General features: G+C 42.2%; 1 protein-coding gene across 1 annotated transcript; it reads right to left on the reverse strand.

Annotated features, from left to right (window-relative positions):
• Nucleotides 1-1496: 1496 nt before the first annotated feature.
• Nucleotides 1497-12741, reverse strand: cavin4a (caveolae associated protein 4a). The gene is made up of 2 exons (XM_021612635.2): nucleotides 12032-12741; nucleotides 1497-4936 (listed from the first exon to the last, which is right to left on the reverse strand). Exons 1-2 carry the CDS (start codon nucleotides 12437-12439, stop codon nucleotides 4265-4267), a joined length of 1080 nt encoding a protein of 359 aa, XP_021468310.2. The 5' UTR covers nucleotides 12440-12741; the 3' UTR covers nucleotides 1497-4264.
• Between the last annotated feature and the right edge of the window lie 9482 nt (nucleotides 12742-22223).

A 22223-nucleotide genomic window follows, 5' to 3' on the forward strand; every position in this document is an offset into this window, starting at 1 on the left:
TCTCTCATCTTTTTAAGTGGGAGAACTTGCGCAATTGATGGCTGACTAAATTCTTTTTTTTCCCCACTGTATATACTTTCCCATTTGAGTGAAGAACAGAAATAGGGTGTCCTTCATCAGCAGTTGATTGTATTATTTGGCACACAAAAGTAAAATGCATTCTGTGTTGCAACTGCAACTGCAGTCTATTGTGGTATTTTGGACTCAGTAATTGCAGAATAACTGCAGTTACACTACAAAATTACTGCAATCTTTTTTCGCAATTGGAAAGACCTAATTTAAGCATAAATGCCACATCGCTAGAGATTGTTTTTCCTTCTCAATACTTGAATCATCCAAGAGCATGTATTTTCTGTAGATTGTTTGAGGACTCTAAATGTGGTAGGTTAATGCATAATAAACCATTGGAACTGAATGCAATCACTCTAAGAGTGAACGCTCTCTCCTCTCTCTCATAACTATGTGGTAAATAAAAATTATAGCTTTTTCACAGTGCCTTACCGAAATAGAACAATAACTGTCGGGCAGGCCACCGGATTAGGACTGACTCAAAACAACACGTGCTTCAATAAATTCAAATTGACGTTGCTTCATTTCACAGCTCTGACCTTTATCATTAAGCTGATGTTCTATGTTGCTTTGACAACCACGGAGATGGGCAGCACAGGTGAGCAAAGGCTTCTATAATCAGGCATGAAAGTGCCGGTGGTGTCACCTTTCAGAGTTTGCGGGAGCTATAAAAAGAGCTTACTGAAATAAGACCGAGCAGCTGACTGAGAGCACAGCACACTGATGATGAATTCAAATCTCTCAACCATCTTTGCTGTGTGCACCTCAGCAAAGCAGACACCGAGGGAAGATATAGCCCACCGTGGGTCATATCTGTAAGAAGCCCCTTTTGAAGGTTTTGAAAGCCGTGCATGGACAAAAACAGGAAGCCTGCACAGTCTGTATAAGATACCTCAGGTGACAGTATATATTGGATAACGCAGATTTTGAGTTATATTGTCGATAGTCATGGATCAGCCATTAATCCACATTCACTAAAGAGTTTTCCCAGGATATAGGCCGTCCATCTAGTTAGGATCAGCAAGGATTGCATTGAGAATTGAGCCATTCCTGTACCACATGCACACCGTAGCCAGGAGTTTATGTTTTGGGCAATATATTTACACTGACAAACTGGCAACTTTGACCTCTCACCACACAGAGGACTTGCCTGGTTTGAGTGGTATTTCATTTATAGCTCAATGCAAGGGCAGAAGTGAATCTTCAGGACATTGCTGACTGAATTGACTGATTGAGCTTTGCTCGAGTCTACATCAAGTTAGTGATTTAATTTGAACTGTAGATGAGATTGGCATGCTGTTATGGGTGCTTGCAAGTTCTAGCAAGTGCCAGAGTCACTGAGGTACTGAAGTTCACTCTGTCTAGACGTTTGTGAAGATTGAACATTATGAACAACAGCCTACTGTCCTTTCACGAAGACAGTGAAGTGATATTGTTTTGATTAATACAGGTGGCATTAGGCCTTTATTAATACAAAAAGAAAACAATCATGAATATATGCGATGCTGCTTGCACGTGTCACATACCACAATGCATATCAATGACAAGTGTTGTTTTCCATCAATATAGCATACCCATTCGACTTTCATCAATCCTATTTTTATCTGACAATAGCAGGCCACAGGGGAGGTTTTTGGAGATCCAGTTGCCAGTTTTGATTCAATTGGTCTAACATTGGGCTACATTGTCTAAATTAAATAAGAGGTTGATTTAGAACACAAACGTACTTCTTATTCTTCATTTGCATGGTTACACATATTAATGAGAATTTCAATACAAAATATGCTAATGTCCTTTTATCTAAAGTATATGTATCACTACACAGAAAACAAACAAATAAACAAAATAATAGTGCCAATGAATAAAAGGATGTGCCTTATTGCAGGATACAATCCCAGAATCAATGTAGCTGGTTAATTTGCTAAGAACAGCGACAATGCCTGGATGGTGAACTCAAGAAAACATTGGCACTTTTAGGAAATATTTGGCAAGGGGTCTGGCAAAAGATAATAAAAAAAGTGACTACACATTTTTGTAAATTATGTAGCACACATACTTCATTGACAATCATTTCCTGTGAATTAGTAAGAAACAATTCAACTACACACCACTACCTATTGTACTTCTCATTACTCATTGCCATCAATACTTTGGGCTCAAATCAGGCGAATCCACATTACTTAGGCCTAATGCATTAGTATATTAACATACACGTTTCTTTGTGGTTGAACATGAATTACTGTAGGTCTACAAGTTAGACTCAGCCCACAGATATGTGAGCACAGCAGAATGTACATTTCCCTTTGGATCGTTGATGCCATTATTAGCATAACAAATTAAAGCAATGCATCTCTACGTGATCAAAAGAAGGGCATAAACATGCTGTAAACTGTATTCAGAAAAAAATTACTTTGAAATATTAGGTTGCTTTGTAATCTTTATACACGTGTTACCTTTTCTGTCGAAGTCCTCATAGTGTTGCACAGAATTACATCAGTGCTCAAAACCTTCTAGTGCCATAAATGTTACAGGTACCCCTAAAGCCATTTACATGACTTAATGCTTTCCTCAAATATATATTTTTATTTTCTTATTAACACTAGTACACTACACAATCATACACACTACGATCTAGTTATCTTCAGACCACTGAAATTAAATTCACAGCGCATAGTTCAGTTGAAAGATGACATTTAACTCTCAAGCTTTGCATGACCTCTTGTAATAGAAAAGCATTTTATTCCAGGCTAAATAGTTAGTGTGCTTTTCGACCATATGGATACATTTTGATTCAACATTATCTTCAACTGTTATTACGATGCGTCTGCTTGTTAATGGCTAAATTAAAAGTTACCTACTGCATCTTGTCTGTAACCTTGCCATAGAACCCATTGTAACCAAATGGTCAATCATTGTTGGATTTTGAAACACACAGAACCCTATCTGTCATTCATATCTATATACAGTAGTTTTATATCTGTATAGCTTGACTTTTTCAAACTCTTCAGAGGCCAGCTGAGATCTGTGTTGACCAATATCATGATTACGGTTATGCTATGTACAACATTTTACATTCAGATTTAAGATCAATATCATACACAAACTTCCTCAACCTTCAGAATCACCTCAAAGGTACTTTGCAATCTCTCTTTTCTCCTTTCAGTTAAACTCTTTTCCCTTCCAAACACTTTGTGGAAATTAATTTCTAACTTGCAAGCGTTTTTTCTTGACTAGTCAAAGAAATCGATTAGCAACCAAACATCTGGGAACAATTTGTTTTTGTGTGTACTTAACTTTAACGCCAAAAGCAACATAGCAGTTCATGTACAGTAGTTACCAATGTGCCCAATCATTATGTACTGTTGCCCCAAACAACCCCTGACCTGAATTCATCCCAATATGTCTTTCCATGAAAATGTTACATTTTACATATTTCTCTGTGTTCTTGTGTGAATGTGTCCACGTACATTTACAACCCATATCGTTAAAAATCATTCCAAAGTTGAAAATAATAACAGCCAATTTCAATGACACGTGACAGTGGGTCACTAACCTACCAACATCTGACACCCCAGAAACACAATCTTTATAGATAACAGGTCAGTCACAGAACTCCTTCCACTCCTCTGTCGACTGGTCAGTATACACAGTACCAGTCAAAAGTGTGGACACACCTACTCATTCAAGGGTTTTTCTTTATCTTTACTATTTTCTACATTGTAGAATAATAGTGAAGACATCAAAACTATGGAATAACACATATGGAATCATGTAGTAACCAAAAAATTGTTAAACAAATCAAAATATATTATATATTTGAGATTCTTCAAAGTAGCCATCCTTTTCCTTGATGACAGCTTTGCACTCTCCGGGCATTCTATCAACCACTTTCACATGATTCATATATGTTATTTCATCGTTTCGATGTCTTCACTATTATTCTACAATGTAGAAAATTGTAAAAATAAAGAAAAACCCTTGAATGAATAGTTGTGTCCAAACTTTTGGCTGGTACTGTATATTCAACAGATGTATCGCTTTGATTTTTAAACGGATTGATAATGTAAATTGTCTGTCGTCGATGTTGATTCGTCACAGACAATCTCTCTTGCAAGGCACCGCAAGCTCTCTTCCTACCCGGCTTCACTTCCTATTTTGGTGACTTCTCGTTGTGTTGCGGCAACATGCTGGAGATCTACTTCCTGTCGTATTCGTCCTCCTTGCCCTCTTCCACTGCCTCCACAGTGAATTTCCCTACCTCCCCTATCCGGATGGCGGCCGGCTCCTCCACGGGACCCTCCCTCTTGGTTTCCCTTTCCGTTACAACCTCCGTGTAGGTTACTACTGGGGTTTTACTGACTTCCGGGCTTTTTCTTCCCTTGACTGGGGTCACCGCCTCATCGACCTCCCCGTCAGCCTCAGCTCCCTCCTGGCCCTCGGCCACGGTCCTCTCCTTCTTCAGCTTGATGCGGAAGGACTCCTTGGTGGGGGCCTTCTTGGCGATGTTCTCCTTCAGCCTCTCGCCAGAGTGCTTGATGCGCTCGCTGGCCTGGTGCATCTTCTCCCGTCTTTCGGGGGGCACCATTTTCTCGCCCATGTTGTGGAACTTGGTGCCCAAGTTGTCCTTGGTCTTGGTCATGGTCTCCTTGGAGAAGGCCTGCTTGATGCTTTCAATGCCCTTCATGCCTGACGCCTTCAAGCGGGCAGTTCTGGATCCTCCTTCAGTCTCGTCCACTGTCATGTATTCCTCATCTGAGGAGATGTCCCCGGGGACATCGTAGGTGTCTGGCTCGATCACCAACCCCTCCATACCAACAACTCCTTTTGGGGTCTTTGTCACGGCCACCGAAGGGATCTCATGTTCCCCCTAAAGAAAGGCAAATGAACAAATAAATAAAGTACAATAATATGGGTTGGCTTCTTAAGTTATATAGCCGATGGTTGAGTGCAGACTTGGGTTCAAATAGTGTTAGTCTTTTTTGAAAACTTAATTACTTTTTTCTGGTGCAATGGAATAGTCCCAGAAATGCCAACCATGTGGCCTCCAGAAACTCTCAATCAAATGCTCAAAGTCTTTGAAAGGAAAAACATACATTTTGAAACCAGGTCTGCTTGACCTTCACTTTTTGGGCAATTATGGAGAAATTATATAAGCTTTCTCTTCTCTCCTTATCAGACGTTTGGTTTTGTAATGGTTGCTACGTCTTTGAGGTTGCAACAGTATACGTCCCGTTGGGCTAGGTATTACATGCCAGTAACCACTCAATACCGTGGCCAATGTTTCTACAGGGATCACAGAGGTTGGTGGAAAGATCAGTTTCTCAAAGATAACCTGAACCACACTGTGTATCATTGCAGTCCACAAGATATGGACATCTCTGAGTGGGTGTTCTCAGCAAATAACTCGGACAACTTAGCCCACAACATGAGAAACGTGTGAGAAACGTGATCAATGATAAACCCAAGAATAGCATCGAAAGATGTGCCATTAACGAGTACTTCCAACAACCCTTTTCGTGTTAAAAAACGTACATTACTAGCACTAAGTGCTGAATCTCCCTCTCTATCATGCATTCCTAAAAAGTGGTAGTGACCCCCCTTCTGATGACTGGGCAACCTGCAGGGTTCTGCAGGTGACTTTGAGTCTGAGACCCAATGAATTCTAATAAAGATTCAGCCACCTCCAACAATCACTCTCATGAATCAAGAGGGCGAGTGTCTGAACATGCCCAGACTCTGTGATTGACACAACAATTACACCACCAGGGAATGTGGGCCAGCATATTTTTTCATTTTCATACGTGATGTTGCCCGGCAATAATAATAGATTATTGGCCGACCGACATGGCAACCACCCATAAGATGACAGTCACTGGTCACAACCACATTGGGCTTGTGCTTCCGTCAACGGATGGTGTGCGTTCGACGCTACTTTATTCATGTTGAAATCTGACCTTATTGGTGCCTATGTTGTCATGGTTACATAACGGTACATGGACGGATCGGGCTCGTGGTACAGAGTAGGAGACTGCACAATATGTTCTAAATTCTCTCTGTCAACCCAGTAGCAGTAGCTGGTCATTCAGTGTCTGTATAAGATTGATAATGTCCATGTGATTGGCTTATCAGCCAGTCACGCTTTAGAAAGTCCTATAATGTATAACCCCAAAACAAGGGATAACGACAGCTTGACCTTGCTGCTATACAGAATATACATTACTTTGACAAATATGTTGTTAACTTGTGTTTGTTAATTCTAGCTTGGAATGAAAGTTTGGCTGTATATGCCTAATTTCTATCCTCAAAACAATTCCACCCTCACAAAATCTACAGCCATTTATCTGTGTCCTATTACTGGCCCATACTAGCACCAATAAGGTCAGATTTCAACATGAATAAAGTAGCATCGAACGCACACCATCCGTTGACAGAAGCACAAGCCCAATGTGGTTGTGACCAATGACTGTCATCTGAGCTGTTGTGTCACATTTGTCAGTCTTGCCATGCTTTGCCACTGGCAATGACTGTCTCTATAACAAACAGTGCTTGCTTCCTAACTAAAGTTAAATGGCCATTGCAGCCATTGCTGCGTCAGAGGCAAAAGCACTATATTAGGAGATCTCTACCCTGCTAGCCAGGCCCTCAGAATAACCGACAGCAAATCAGTCATCTGGAAATCCTACACTCAGGCTGTCCTATTCAGGCAAGAGGGAAATGAAGCCCCTCCTAGGGATCATCACAGAGGAAAGATGAGATTCACTAAACACTTATTGTAAAGTGTAGTATAACTATCATCTTCAGAAGCCACGTTTTAATGTTGACTACAGAGACTGACAGGCATTGGTACTAATGGCCATTCACAATTAGCCTAAAATATTTCCATGAAAAGCTAGCCCCTAGGCCTTTTAAGTTCAGTCATATATAATGATTTGCCATTAAAATGTTTCTTTGACCTTACTGATATTAGCCTATACAAACTCATTGCATAACAAACGCATTGCATAACAGATTCACTAGATGGAACAACACATAGTCCCCCCCCAAAAAGTGTCTGTCCTATATCTGAGATACAGTGGGGCAAAAAAGTATTTAGTCAGCCACCAATTGTGCAAGTTCTCCCACTTAAAAAGATGAGAGAGGCCTATAATTTTCATCATAGGTACACTTCAACTATGATAGACAAAATGAGAAAAAAAAATACAGAAAATCACATTGTAGCATTTTTAATGAATTTATTTGCAAATTATGGTGGAAAATAAGTATTTGGTGAATAACAAAAGTTTATCTCAATACTTTGTTATATAGCCTTTGTTGGCAATGACAGAGGCTATATGACAGTCAACCGTTTTCTGTAAGTCTTCACAAGGTTTCCACACACTGTTGCTGGTATTTTGGCCCATTCCTCCATGCAGATCTCCTCTAGAGCAGTGATGTTTTGGGGCTGTTGCTGGGCAACACAGACTTTCAACTCCCTCCAAAGATTTTCTATGGGGTTGACATCTGGAGACTGGCTAGGCCACTCCATGACCTTGAAATGCTTCTTACGAAGCCACTCCTTCGTTGCCCGGGCGGTGTGTTTGGGATCATTGTCATGCTGAAAGACCCAGCCACGTTTCATCTTCAATGCCCTTGCTGATGGAAGGAGGTTTTCACTCAAAATCTCACGATACATGGCCCCATTCATTATTTCCTTTACACGGATCAGTCGTCCTGGTCCCTTTGCAGGAAAACAGCCCCAAAGCATGATGTTTCCATCCCCATGCTTCACAGTAGGTATGGTGTTCTTTGGATGCAACTCAGCATTCTTTGTCCTCCAAACACGACGAGTTGAGTTTTTACCAAAATGTTATATTTTGGTTTCATCTGACCATATGACATTCTCCCAATCTTCTTCTGGATCATCCAAATGCTCTCTAGCAAACTTCAGACGGGCCTGGACATGTACTGGCTTAAGCAGGGGGACACGTCTGGCACTGCAGGATTTGAGTCCCTGGCGGCGTAGTGTGTTACTGATGGTAGGCTTTGTTACTTTGGTCCCAGCTCTCTGCAGGTCATTGGTGGTTCTGGGATTTTTGCTCACCGTTCTTGTGATCATTTTGACCCCACGAGGTGAGATCTTGCATGGAGCCCCAGATTTAGGGAGATTATCAGTGGTCTTGTATGTCTTCCATTTCCTAATAATTGCTCCCACAGTTGATTTCTTCAAACCAAGCTGCTTACCTATTACAGATTCAGTCTTCCCAGCCTGGTGCAGGTCTACAATTTTGTTTCTGGTGTCCTTTGACAGCTCTTTGGTCTTGGCCATAGTGGAGTTTGGAGTGTGACTGTTTGAGGTTGTGGACAGGTGTCTTTTATACTGATAACAAGTTACGAGTGGAGGACAGAGGAGCCTCTTAAATAAGAAGTTACAGGTCTGTGAGAGCCAGAAATCTTGCTTGTTTGTAGGTGACCAAATACTTATTTTCCACCATAATTTGCAAATAAATTCATTTAAAATCCTACAATGTGATTTTCTGAATTTTTTTCTTCTCATTTTGTCTTTCATAGTTGAAGTGTACCTATGATGAAAATTACAGGCCTCTCTCATCGTTTTAAGTGGGAGAACTTGCACAATTGGTGGCTGACTAAATACTTTTTTGCCCCACTGTATAAGAAAGATTTTAAAAAAACTTGTATTTAACCACTTTGTTTGGCACTCAACAGTCTCCATATACAGTACCAGTCAAAAGTTTGTACACACCTACTCATTCAAGGATGTTCATTTAAAGAAACCTATTTTCTACATTCATTAATAATAGTGAAGACATAAAAAATATGAAATAACACATATGGAATCATGACTGTGCAAAGCTGTCATCATTGAAGAATCTCAAATATAAAATATATTTTTGGTTACCACTTTTTTGTTTACTACATGATTCCATATGTGTTATTTCATTGTTTTGATGTCTTCACTATTATTCTACAATGTAAAAAATAAAGAAAAACCCTTGAATAAGTTGGTGTGTTTTGACTGGTACTGTATACTTCCATTCATTTTTTCAACTGGTACGGGGGCCCCTCAAAATGAGTCTTGTGAAGCCTGTGAGCATCCTAGAGCAAAACAATGTACACTATCATTCAGAAGTTTGGGGTCACTTAGAAATGTCCTTGTTTTTGAAAGAAAATGTAAAAAATTGTCCATTAAAATAACATCAACTTGATCAGAAAAACAGTGTAGACATTGTTAATGTTGTAAATGACTATTGTAGCTGGAAACTGATTATTTTTAACGGAACATCTACATAGGCGCACAGAGGCCCATTATCAGAAACCATCACTCCTTTGTTCCAATGGCACGTAGTGTTAGCTAATCCAAGTTTATAATTTTAAAAGGCTAATTGATCATTACAAAACCCATTTGCAATTATGTTAGCACAGCTGACAGCTGTTGTTCTGATTAAAGAAGCAATAAAACTGGCCTTTAGACTAGTTGAGTATCTGGAGCATCAGCATTTGTGGGTTCAATTACAGGCTCAAAATGGCCTGAAACAAATAACTTTCTTCTGAAACTCGTCAGTCTATTCTTGTTCTGAGAAATTAAGGCTATTCCATGCGAGAAATTGCCAAGAAACTGAACAGCTCGTACAACGCTGTGTACTACTCCCTTCACAGAACAGCGCTAACTGGCTCTAACCAGAATAGAAATAGGAGTGGGAGGCCCCGGTACACAACTGAGCAGAGGACAAGTACATTAGACTGTCTAGTTTGAGAAACAGACGGCCCCACAAGTCCTCAACTGGCTTCATTAAATAGTACCCGCAAAACACCAGTCTCAACGTCAACAGTGAAGAGGCGACTCCGGGATGCTGGCCTTCTAGGCAGAGTTCCTCTGTCCAGTGTCTGTGCTCTTTTACTCATCTTAATATTTTATTTTTATTGGCCAGTCTGTGATATAGCTTTTTCTTTGCAACTCTGCCTAGAAGGCCAGCATCCCCGGAGTCGCCTCTTCACTGTTGACGTTGAGACTGGTGTTTTGCGGGATGTCTCTTGGTCTGACAAACACAGCTTTAGCTCTGTCACCTTTGACCGCAGATGTGGAAGTGCGACATCGGTGGATGCAGTGGATTGAGATGCATCCAATGCTTAAACTGACAAATTTTGGGGGGAAATTTTTTATTGTGCTAATTAGATTTACGCGGGGTGGGGACATCAACTTCAGGGGGATTTAAAGCAATGGTGTTTCAAATGCCATGACTTATCTGAGAGCTAAAGGCCCCATTAAAAATGTTGGCTTTCCAACATTGATCGCTACAGGGGAAATCACTACCGTCTTCATTCTTTTACAATAAATACATGTGACACCCACTGACTGCTGATATCGCTTTCTGGTTAGCCTAGTAAGAGGTTGCCCCAAAGCAGGGTCACGTGATTGGCAGACCCATCATTCTTCAGATTGGCCCTAACAGTCGCTGCCACATAAGAAGGCAGTTTATTGTGTCCCCATTGGCAGCGGGGAGCATACCATGCTCCCAGAATAGGACTCTCTGTCACGGCCACACAGCAGCTGCTTCTTTCAGTGGAAAGCACACAGAGCTTTCATTGCCCCCGGAAGTCCCTTTAACGGGAGCTATATGTCCTATTAATACAGAAAGTTTGAAGTCTCTTTTAGGCTACCTAGTATCTATTTTCATCAAAGACATATACTATATACTCATGCCAATGTCTTAGAGTGGGGCATGTTTTTTTTTCCTGCTCCCTATGCTCTTAACTGCTAGGCTACCTGGCAGTAGTACTCGAAGGCCCTTAAATGGTACCCATTTCTCAATGCATCTAACTCGTACTTATCAGAGTCAGCGCTTTAATTTGTTACTGTCTTGAAATTGCTCTAATATCTACCAAAAAAAGATGTGAACCCTCTCTAATTTGCTTGAACTGTATCTCATATCCAGCGACTTAAAACTGACCCAGTACAGTATATTTTCACTGACTTGCACCACTGGCCAATAAATGGACTTGCTCAGATGATAGTTCTCTGATGTGTCATTAATACTTTACACACACATAGTATCAATTGTTTATAGAGCATCGTGGAGGTATATTAGACCACTGAGCATAGTTTTGTTGCAACTTCTGGTACACCCATTGTGTACAATACTCACCTGCTCTGCATGAGTGCATTTGCATATTCTCCGGTCAGAACCTGTCCGAACTTGTTGTATGCATTAGTACGCACCTTTGCTTGTTGTTTCATTACTAAACGTAAGTTTGTACACGTGTGCGTTCATACAACAGTAAGCACCGTATCCTATTTTCTCAATGGCATATTGTGTCATGTTGTTTGCTATTTTAGCACACAGGGTTAAATTATTTTCTATTACTCATTGAAGCCTCATGCCCTGTAATTGGTATCTGTATAGAGAATGTGTACAGTGTTAATTCCTTTACTGTAACCGCGGACATGCAAGGTCTTATTTCTATAGGCTTTATGGTATCCTCTTTCGTTCATGTGCTCATGTACTTTTCCCCATTAGTTCTGTAACTTGTATGCTAATCACAATGGAGAATTGCTAGCTGTTGCTCATCATTTTTTTAAGTGGCCGTCTTGGCCCTTTGGCCTGTGTGTCATTAGCTCTGCCCTACATCCTTGTGGAAGCTTTTCAGTTACGGTTTCCTTGTGTAACCTAACGGTGCATTCTACAGCTGATTGTGAATGCTATCAGTTTGTATTATTGCAGCTTATTATAGTACTTCATGGTAATATTGTATCATTGCATCCTGGTATTGCTTACATTGCATACTAATTACTCTCTTTATTCTGTTATTTCAGAAAACCACAAATCATCTTTTGTCACCGAAGATTGAGGCCAGCTTTTTTTGACTAGCAACATTTAGTGAACGCACACCCCACACTCATTTTCACAGTGCATTTTTGGAGTACCCAGTTCACCACCAAGTGCAACCCAATGGTGAACACAGTTACCTGATAAATTATGACCCGGAACTTGTTTCTGGTCAGCAGCTCCTCCTGTGTGGTCTCCACCTTCTTGACACGCAAGTTCTGCTTCTCCACCCGCGTGCGCACCTCCTTGACATTGGAGCTGACCTTACGCGTCTTCTGGAGCAGCTTCTCCACGGTGCCACTGGTGGTGGTGTGGTCTTTGGCTAGCTTCAGGACATCACCCTGGATGGTCTTGATGTTGGTCTCCAGGTCCAGCTGCTGCTCCTCCATGCGCTGCTGGCCAGCCTGGACGTTGTCGATGATGCCTGCCACACGCTCCAGCAGCGACAGGATGGTCAGGGCGCTGATGGGATTGCCCGCATCGTCCTCCACCCCCAGCACCTCCAGCTTGTCCTGCACGCCGGCCATGCGATACTTTGACTGATCCATGGAAGTGTTCCTCGAAAGGCAAAAGGGAAACTTGGATGTTGGGTGAAGAAGCCGAGTGAACAACACTGAAGTGCTGAAACTTTGATGCAAGTGCAGAGAACTTGAGGATATCTGGTTAGACTTGGGTTTATTTGGATAGCTCCAAGACCATTGAGGTACCACCGACTAAGAGACCAGAGACGTGACTACCTACCACAGTGACCCAACTCAGGTCTGGTGCAAAAGAGGAAGCAGACTTCTCCTACCCTTTTAGAATAGGCTGCAGGATCAAGAGTGGACCTACAAAACAAGCGCTCAGAGGGCAGGAGATAGACTGAAAGGGGTGTGGCGTAGCCAGTTCGCACCACATAGATATAAATACTATTTTGGTAAGGTGACACTGACATTTTGGGAAGATGCAAAGCAGGGGGGATGGATGGAAATCCCCCTCTAGCCCACTCTGATACTCCCCGATTAATTTATAATTTTACATTCAACAAGTGGTTGAAAGGATCTATCTAGGAATCACTTGACGATGCAGCTGTATGTCAAATTCTGACTCATTTGTAGTGACAGATGGAAAGACAGCGCTTTGGTCATCTGCCTTGAGTACCCATCCCAGGAATGTTGAGAGGAGTAAACATAGTAGAGCTGCCCTTTTTGAGTTCCCCAGGGCAGCAAAGTCCACACACTGAGTGGCAATGAGATCAGGAGCCATTTATATTGTCTACCAGCAACATTGTACTGCAGTGAGTGTCAAAGTGGCGCCATATCGGAATTATGAGCAATGAGCAGCTGTTGAAGTGAAGGACTTGTGTGTTACTTACTGTTCTCTTATTGATTTGTTCATGTGCTGAAATCCATATTGTGTGTTGTTGCAAATCACTTATTTAATCTAGATTGTTTGTTTTCAATATTGCAATGAACACAAATCACAATGAACAACCTTATCCTATACTTGGCAAATTACTTAGCAAATGGGAAAACTTGGTGAATGGGGAATCCTTTAAGCATACAATACCACCAAATGAGAGTTTCTGTATATGACAACATTTCCTCTACTGTCTGGTGCATTGTTCTATAATTTCATCTAAATTCCTGTGGCAGCAAAGCCCTGACAATAATAAACAGTTGCACTTTTGTCCTGCCGCTGCACCACCTGATCTCCTTACTATCCCAACTCTTCCTATGCTTCATTATATGTAGTCCCCGTTTCCATGGAGGTCCAGCTTCCATTGATTTCTTCTCAGAATATTAAGAGGTCCGATAGTCATGGCCTTGCTACCTCCCGAAACCAGTGGGCTGAGACTGCCTTGAGGATCAACCTCCCTTTCCCAATCAGGGTCTGGTCCCATTTACTCTCATCCCCTTGGGGAGTGTGCCGGGGGGGCTGCTGAATCGCCTCAACTGATGCCAGCAGCTGCTTCTGCTCTTGAAAACCCTCACCCCCACCACAGCGTCTCCACTGTCTATAATTACACGGCAGCATAGGGGCTGAGCCAGTGAGCCTACCACCCCCTCAATATCCCCTTCCATATTAGAGTACCCCTCCACCACCCTTCCGAAATGTATGCCCACGCATTGGTTTATTTTCACGAGGAGAGGCTCTGACCTCTGCTCCCATTCTGGGCTTCTGCAAACGAGTAGTTTTTAATTAGATTCGAGTGTCAATTAATGATCCAATCCCCCTCCCGCTGTGGTCGGAACTACAAATGAATGGTGGGGGGGTTTCTGATGACATCGCTGGAGGCCATGTTCATCCTTCTACACAAAACATCCCTTCTGGGTTGTGTTCAGCACCCGGGTCATGTTCAGTATGCACGAAATGTTATTTATATGTCTTTTATTTTCCTTTGCAAAACTAAAAGATGACACCCAGAGTTCTTTTGTGCCTCTGTGGGGGTAGCACACTGATTTGTAGCCTGTATCTGTATTGACCAGAACAACAGGAGATCAACCTTAGTCTATTGTGTATGTGTGCAAACAGGGAAGAAGAGTCTCTGGTGGGCAGTCACATGGGTAGAGAGAAGGTCATCTCATTAATCTCTGTCAATGCTACCATTCTATCATACACATGCACAAACACATGCAAACAAACACGCATACACAAACAAACACCCATGCACAAACTCCAAATGCATGCATTCACACCAATTGCACAGCACATTTGCTTAACACATTAAACACATTTGCTCTCAATCTCACTCATATGCTAACATGCATACACAGATACTCATTAATCCCAGTGACATAGTAAAAAAAACTTTATTTGGCATCAAATCAGCCTCTAAAGTCCACTGCGCCCGAAGATGGCATAGGATGGGTCTCACGAGTGCCCAGGCCGCGTGGGAGGTGGGGTTGCAAATTAAAACTGAGTTTCATGTGTGACTTTGAGAAAACAGAACATCATTGAAGCATGCAAACTATTAATTTGAGAGCAGACATTTTTGTTTTGTTTTGCAGGGATACTTATTTTTAACATTTTTATTTCACCTTTATTTAAATAGGCTATGGTGGGAAATTAATTACAATATAGCAATTAAACTCTGGAATGGTAGGATGTGCAGAAGATGAATGTGCAAGTTGAGATACTGGGGTGCAAAGGAGCAAGATAAATAAATAAATAAAGTATGGGGATGAGGTAGATTGGATGAGCTATTTACAGATGAGCTATGTACAGGTGCAGTGATCTGTGAGCTGCTCTGACAGCTGGTGCTTAAAGCTATTGAGGGAGGTAAGAGTCTCCAGCTTCAGAGGTTTTTGCAGTTCGTTCCAGTCATTGGAGGCAGAGAACTGGAAGGAGAGGCGGCCAGAGGATGAATTGGCTTTGGGGGTGACCAGTGAGATATACCTGCTGGAGCGCGTGCTGTTTGGTGCTAACTGCACATTGTTTTTCTGTTAGGGAATGTTTTTATAAAAAAAAATATTTAACCAGGTAGGCCAGTTGCGAACAAGTTCTCATTTACAACTGCGACCTGGCCAAGGTAAAGCAAAGCAGTGTGACAAAAACAACACTGAGTTACACATAAACAAACGTACAGTCAATAACACAATAAAACAAATCTATGTACAGTGTGTGCAAATGTAGAAGAGTAGGGAGGTAGGCAAGAAATAGGCCATAGAGGCGAAATAATTACAACTTAGCATTAACACTGGAGTGATGTGCAGATGACGATGTGCAAGTAGAGATACTGGGGTGCAAAAGAGCAAGAGGATAAATAACAATATGGGGATGAGGTAGTTGGGTGTGCTATTAACAGATTGGCTGTGTACAGGTACAGCTGCTCAGACCACTGATGCTTAAAGTTAGAGAGGGAGATATAAGTCTCCAGCTTCAGTCATTTTTGCAATTTGTTCCAGTCATTGGGAGCAGAGAACTGGAAGGAAAGACGGACCAAAGGAAGTGTTGGCTTTGGGGTTGACCAGTGAAATATACCTGCTGGAGCGTGTGCTACGGGTGGGTGTTGCTGTGGTGACTAGTGAGCTGAGATAAGGCGGGGCTTTACCTAGCAAGAACTTATAGATGACCCGGAGCGTCTACTAATATGTAGTGAGGGCCAGCCAACAAGAGCATACAGGTCGCAGTGGTGGGTAGTATATGGGGCTTTGGTGACAAAATGGATGGCACTGTGATAGACTGCATCCAATTTTTTGAGTAGAGTGTTGGAGGCTATTTTGTAAATGACATCGCCGAAGTCGAGGATCGGTAGGATGGTCAGTTTTACGAGGGTATATTTGGCAGCATGAGTGAAGGAGGCTTTGTTGTGAAATAGGAAGCCGATTCTAGATTTGATCTTGGGGATTGGAGATTTTTAATGTGAGTCTGGAAGGAGAGTTTACAGTCTAACCAGACACCTAGGTATTTGTAGTTGTCCTCATATTCTAAGTCAGAACTGTCCAGAGTAGTAATGCTGGACGGGCAGGCAGGTACGGACAGTGATCGGTTGAAGAGCATTCATTTAGTTTTACTAGCATTTAAGAGCAGTTGGAGGCCACTGAAGGAGTGTTGTATGGCATTGAAGCTCATCTGGTGGTTAGTTAACACAGTGTCCAACGAAGGGCCAGAAGTATACAGAATGGTGTCGTCTGCGTAGAGGTGGATCAGAGAATCACCAGCAGCAAGAGCGACATCATTGATGTATACAGAGAAGAGAGTCGGCCCGAGAATTGAACCCTGTGGCACCCCCATAGAGACTGCCAGAGGTCCTGACAACAGGCCCTCCGATTTGACACACTGAACTCTATCGGAGAAGTAGTTGGTGAACCAAACGAGGCAATCATTTGAGAAACCAAGGCTGTTGAGTTTGCCAATAAGAATGTTGTGATTGACAGAGTTGAAAGCCTTAGCCAGGTCAATGAATACGGCTGCACAGTAATGTCTCTTATCGATGGCGGTTATGATATCATTTAGGACCTTGAGCGTGGATGAGGCGCACCCATGACCAGCTCTGAAACCAGATTGCATAGCGAAGAAGGTACGGTGAGATTCGAAATGGTCAGTAATCTGTTTATTAACTCTGCTTTCAAAGACCTTAAAAAGGCAGGGTAGAATAGATATAGGTCTGTAGCAGTTTGGGTCTAGAGTGTCTCCCCCTTTGAAGACGGGGATGACTGCGGCAGCTTTCCAATCTATGGGAATCTCAGACAATACGAAAGAGAGGTTGAACAGGCTAGTAATAGGGGTTGCAATCATTTTGGCAGATAATTTTAGAAAGAGAGGGTCCAGATTGTCTAGCCCGGCTGATTTGTAGGGGTCCAGATTTTGCAGCTCTTTCAGAACATCAGCTATCTGGATTTGGATGAAGGAGAAGTGGGGGAGGTTTGGGCGAGTTTCTGTGGGGAGCGCAGGGCTGTTGACCAGGGTAGGGTTAGCCAGGTGGAAAGCATGGCCAGCTGTAGAAAAATGCTTATTGAAATTCTCAATTATTGTGGATTTATTGGTAGTGACAGTGTTTCCTAGCCTCAGTGCAGTTGGGAGGAGGTGCTCTTATTCTCCATGGACTTTACAGTGTCCCAGAACATTTTGAGTTTGTACTACGGGATACACATTTCTGTTTGAAAAAGCTAGCCTTAGCTTTCCTAACTGCCTGTGTATATTTGGTCCTAACTTCACTGAAAAGTTGCATATCATGGGGGCTATTCGATGTTAATGCAGAACGCCACAGGATGTTTTTGTGCTGGTCAAGGGCAGACAGGTCTGGTTTGAACCAAGGGCTATATCTATTCCTAGTTCTAAATTTCTTGAATGGAGCATGCTTATTTAAGATGGGGAGGAAGGCACTTTTAAAGAATAACCAGGCATCCTCTACTGACGGGATGAAGTCAATGTCATTCCAGGATACCCCGGCCAGGTCGTTTAGAAAGGCCTGTTTGCTGAAGTGTTTTAGGGAGCGTTTGACAGTGATGAGCAGTTGACAGTTTGACCGCAGACCCATTACGGACGCAGGCAATGAGGCAGTGATCGCTGAGATCTTGGTTGAAAACAGTAGAGGTGTATTTGGATGGTGAGTTATTTAGGATGATATCTATGAGGGTGCCCGTGTTTACGGATTTGGGGTTGTACCTGGTAGGTTCATTGATAATTTGTGTGAGATAGAGGGCATCAAGCTTGGATTGTAGGATGGCCTTTGTGTTAAGCATGTCCCAGGTTAGATGTCACCTAGCAGCACGAGTTCAGAAGATAGATGGGGGCAATCAATTCACATATGGTGTCCAGGGCACAGCTGAGGGCAGAGGGTGGTCTATAGCAAGCGGCGATGGTGAAAGACTTGTTTCTGGAAAGGGTAATTTTTAGAAGTAGAAGCTTGAATTGTTTTGGTATGGACCTGGATAGTAAGACAGAACTCTGCAGGCTATCTCTGCAGTAGATTGCAACACCGCCCCCTTTAACAGTTCTATCTCGGCGGAAAATGTTAGGGATGGAAATTTCAGGGTTTTTGGTGGTTTTCCTAAACCCGGATTCATACACGGCTAAGACATGGCAGAATGTGCTAAAGCAGTGAATAAAGCAAACTTAGGGAGTAGGCTTCTAATTAACATGCATGAAATCAAGGCTTTTACGGTTACAGAAGTCAACAAATGAGAGCACCTCGGGAGTAGGATTGGAGCTAGGCACTGCAGGTCCTGGATTAACCTCTACATCACCAGAGGAACAGAGGAGAAGTAGGATAAGGGTACGGCTAAAGGCAATAAGAACTGGCCGTCTAGCACGTTAGGAACAGAGAGTAAAGGGAGCTGGTTTCTGGGCACGATAGCATAGATTCAAGGCTTAACATACATACAAAGGTATGGTAGGAAGAGAGTACATTGGAGGTAAACCTAGGCATTGAGTAATGAAGAGAGATACGTATTGTGTCTAGAAACGTTTAAACCAGGTGATGTCATCTCATATGTGGGAGGTGGAACAACATGGTTGGTTAAGGCATATTGAGCAGGGCTAGAGGCTCTACAGTGAAATAAGACAATAATCACTAACCAGGACAGTAATGGACAAGGCATATTGATATTAGAGAGAGGCATGCGTAGCCAAGTGATCGTATGGGTCCAGTGAGTGGTTTGACTGGCTGGGGACACGGCGATTCAGACAGTTAGCAGGCCGGGGATAGCAAGCTAGCAGTTAGCAGGCTGGGGCTAGCAAGCTAACATAAGGGCCTTAGGGGGACGGCGCGATGGGGAAAAGTATGTTTTTGCCTCCTCGTGCGGTGACGTCGATAGACCAGTCGTGGAATTAATACGGTTCCAAGTAGCAGAGGGGTCCAAGTCCAATTGGCAAAATGGGTATAGTTGTCCAAGAAACTGGCCGATGGATCAGCTAACAGTCCAATATGCTATAGATAGCTATAGATATTACATGTCAAGACTCAGAAGTTACTGCGCTCTCACAAATACACCACATCTCCACATAGATTTCTCCTCACACAACAAAAAATCTTAGTCTCGCAAACTTCAATCTACAACTATAATTTTATTAAAGGTGAAAATTCAATGATTATGGTCGTCAGTAGTTAACACAGCCACAAAGTCATAATTTATGTCTAAACCCTGTCTATTTCTACCATTTATCTGATTAAAATCAGATTTTAAACCTCACCCTAACCTTAACCACACTGCAGACCTTATGCCTAACCCTAACCTTAAATCGTGTTTTCATTCATTTTTATGATACAACCGATTTTGACTGGATGTGGATGTTATCTAGTGGAAACCAGATTTTAACGGTGGTAGTGAAGTGGCCAAGGATAAAAAAGTAAGCTCTATAGTTTTTCAGGAAGAACCTAACCAACCAACTAATCAACTATGATTTCAAAACTGAAATTGAAGTAGGTAGTTATTTGGTATTCTGTTATTAGAGCTGGCTATTGATTAGGCAATCTAGGTTAGTGTCAGCTAGTAGCTAGCTAGGAAGCTAATTACGTTTAACCACATATAAAAGTTACCAGTATCTTTGGTTTAACCAAGAGCATTGTAGCTAGCTAGCTAAGTTAACGACCTACTGTGCACACTAGTTGAAACAATGTTGTTTCCAAACCAACGTGGAATAGATGTTGAATTGATGTCTGTGCCCAGTGGGGAAGGGTTAGTAGAGAAGGAGGAGTTGAAAGACCATTATGACTGGGAGGTAATGAAAGAGGAGGGAGAGGCAGAGTGAGAACAGACAGGGAAGGCCCTCACTGGGGAAGAGGCTCTTGATTGAGATTAGATGAGGGGGGCCAAGAGAGATTAAACTCAGAACTAAATAGCCAATATTGTAAACCTCTAACTGCATACCTTTAGATACAGTCTATTTGAAATAAATATTTGATTACTTTAACTCTGGCAGTTTTTGTGCAGTTACAATAAAAGAGAATGACCTCTAACCGTTTCTCTCTCTCCGTCCCTCTCTTCATGCAGGCCCACTTTTACTATGTGGTAGGGAAGTTGTTCTCTGCTTAGCTGACAGAGATAGGAGATACAGGAGTCCACTCTGTTCCAAGTACCTTGGTCCTCCTCTATTCAAAGCGCTCTGGGAACTTCCTGCAGGTAACCATAACTTTTGTCAAACACCCCAGGAACTGAATCCTTAGTGGTACTGAGAGCTCCTCCTCTCCTCTAATTTTGCACGCCCAATTTTTCAGTTTTTGATTTGTTAAAAAAGTTTGAAATATCCAATAAATGTCGTTCCACTTCATGATTGTGTCCCACTTGTTGTTGATTCTTCACAAAAAAATACAGTTTTATATCTTTATGTTTGAAGCCTGAAATGTGGCAAAAGGTCGCAAAGTTCAAGGGGGCCGAATACTTTCGCAAGGCACTGTATAGGAGGATAGCTCTCCACGATGAGGATTGGGCATGAAATGACAGCAGGCTGTTCAATACTGAGCATAATGACTGAGGATTGGTGTGGATTGGTACAGCTCAGATCCACATAGTATGTGATCACTTATTTGGCTAAATGATTATCCATAGTTCAATGCATTTCTGTATACACTAAGATGTTGAAACTTTTTCTAAAGTTAAAACCAATTTCCTGACATCCTATTTTTACTGTCTCACATTGCAGTTGTTCTCAGGAGACGGGTGAAGGGAACACATGTCTGACAAAGTCAGGCTTCCACTTCATCATCCTGGACCACTACACCGACGAGGCTGAGGACACCGAGTTTGGACCTGTGAGTCACCTTTGACCTTGACATAACTTTCTTCTAAGCCCTTTGGAGTCATGGGTGTTCCCTGACTTATCTTGTGCCTTACAGAACTCAGCACATTCACTGAGTGTACAAAACATTAAGAACACTGACACTAATAGTAATATTGAGTTGGACCCCCTTTTTCCCTCAGAACAGCCTCAAAAGACACCTCAAAAGGTGTCGAAAACGTTTCACAGAGATGCTGGCCCATGTTGACTCCAATACTTCCCATAGTTGTGTCAAGTTGGCTGGATGTCCATTGCATGGTGGATCATTCTTGATACACAATTGCAGTTCTTGACACAAACCAGTGTGCCTGGCACCTACTACCATACCTCGTTCACAGGCACTAAAATCTTTTGTCTTGCCCATTCACCCTCTGAATGGCACACATACTCAATCCATGTCTCAAGGCTTAAAACTCCTTTAACCTGATTCATCCCATTCATCCACACTGATTGAAGTGGATTTAACAAGTGACAGCAATAAGGGATCATAGCTTTCACCTGGATTCACCTGGCCAGTCTATGTCATGGAAAGAGAAGGTGTTCTTAATGTTTTGTACACTCAGTATACATATCCCTCCACCTTCCTCAGTGGAGTTCTGGCTAGGTTATCAAACTCCAATGTATGTTGTGTTGGTAAAGTTACTGGACCAGTGGGAGGTGTTGATGACAGTGATGCATCCCAGTGTGATCTAAACAAACAACTGTTGTGTCAACACTATTCCTGATGACGACAACCAGATGATATTCCTCCACCCCGGTAAACACACACTTAGTCTATCTCCTGGTGTATGTTTGCTCTGCTTGAGAGGGTGAGTCTATATATGCAAGTGTGTGTTGTGTAGGATATACGTTTTGTGTATATGTGATCGACCACCTTGATTCGGTCTTATGTAGCAAAATTTGAAAATGTGTTTTTTACTTTGGATAAAAGTAGAGACTCAGGGCTAGAAAATGGTATATCATACACTTCAGTTAAGATACAAATGGGAAAGTAATTCTGCTTTGAAAGTTGATACACTTTTGAGGAAATGGGCCATGAATGTTTTGGGAAACTTACTGGAGAGCTATTCTTTGTCTACACCCATTCAGCATCGTTCACACTCTCTTAAGCCTCTCTTAAGCCTTAGCCAC

The sequence above is a fragment of the Oncorhynchus mykiss genome, chromosome 8, assembly GCF_013265735.2.
Source record: "Oncorhynchus mykiss isolate Arlee chromosome 8, USDA_OmykA_1.1, whole genome shotgun sequence".
Taxonomy (NCBI): domain Eukaryota; kingdom Metazoa; phylum Chordata; class Actinopteri; order Salmoniformes; family Salmonidae; genus Oncorhynchus; species Oncorhynchus mykiss.

Coding starts and splice junctions, on each gene's coding strand:
- cavin4a (XM_021612635.2), bottom strand. CDS start 12,439: ATGGATCAGTCAAAGTATCGCATGGCCGGCGTGCAGGACAAGCTGGAG. Junction 4,937..12,031: donor TCCGGGTCATAATTTATCAG/GTAACTGTGTTC, acceptor GCCTTTCTTTAG/GGGGAACATGAGATCCCTTC.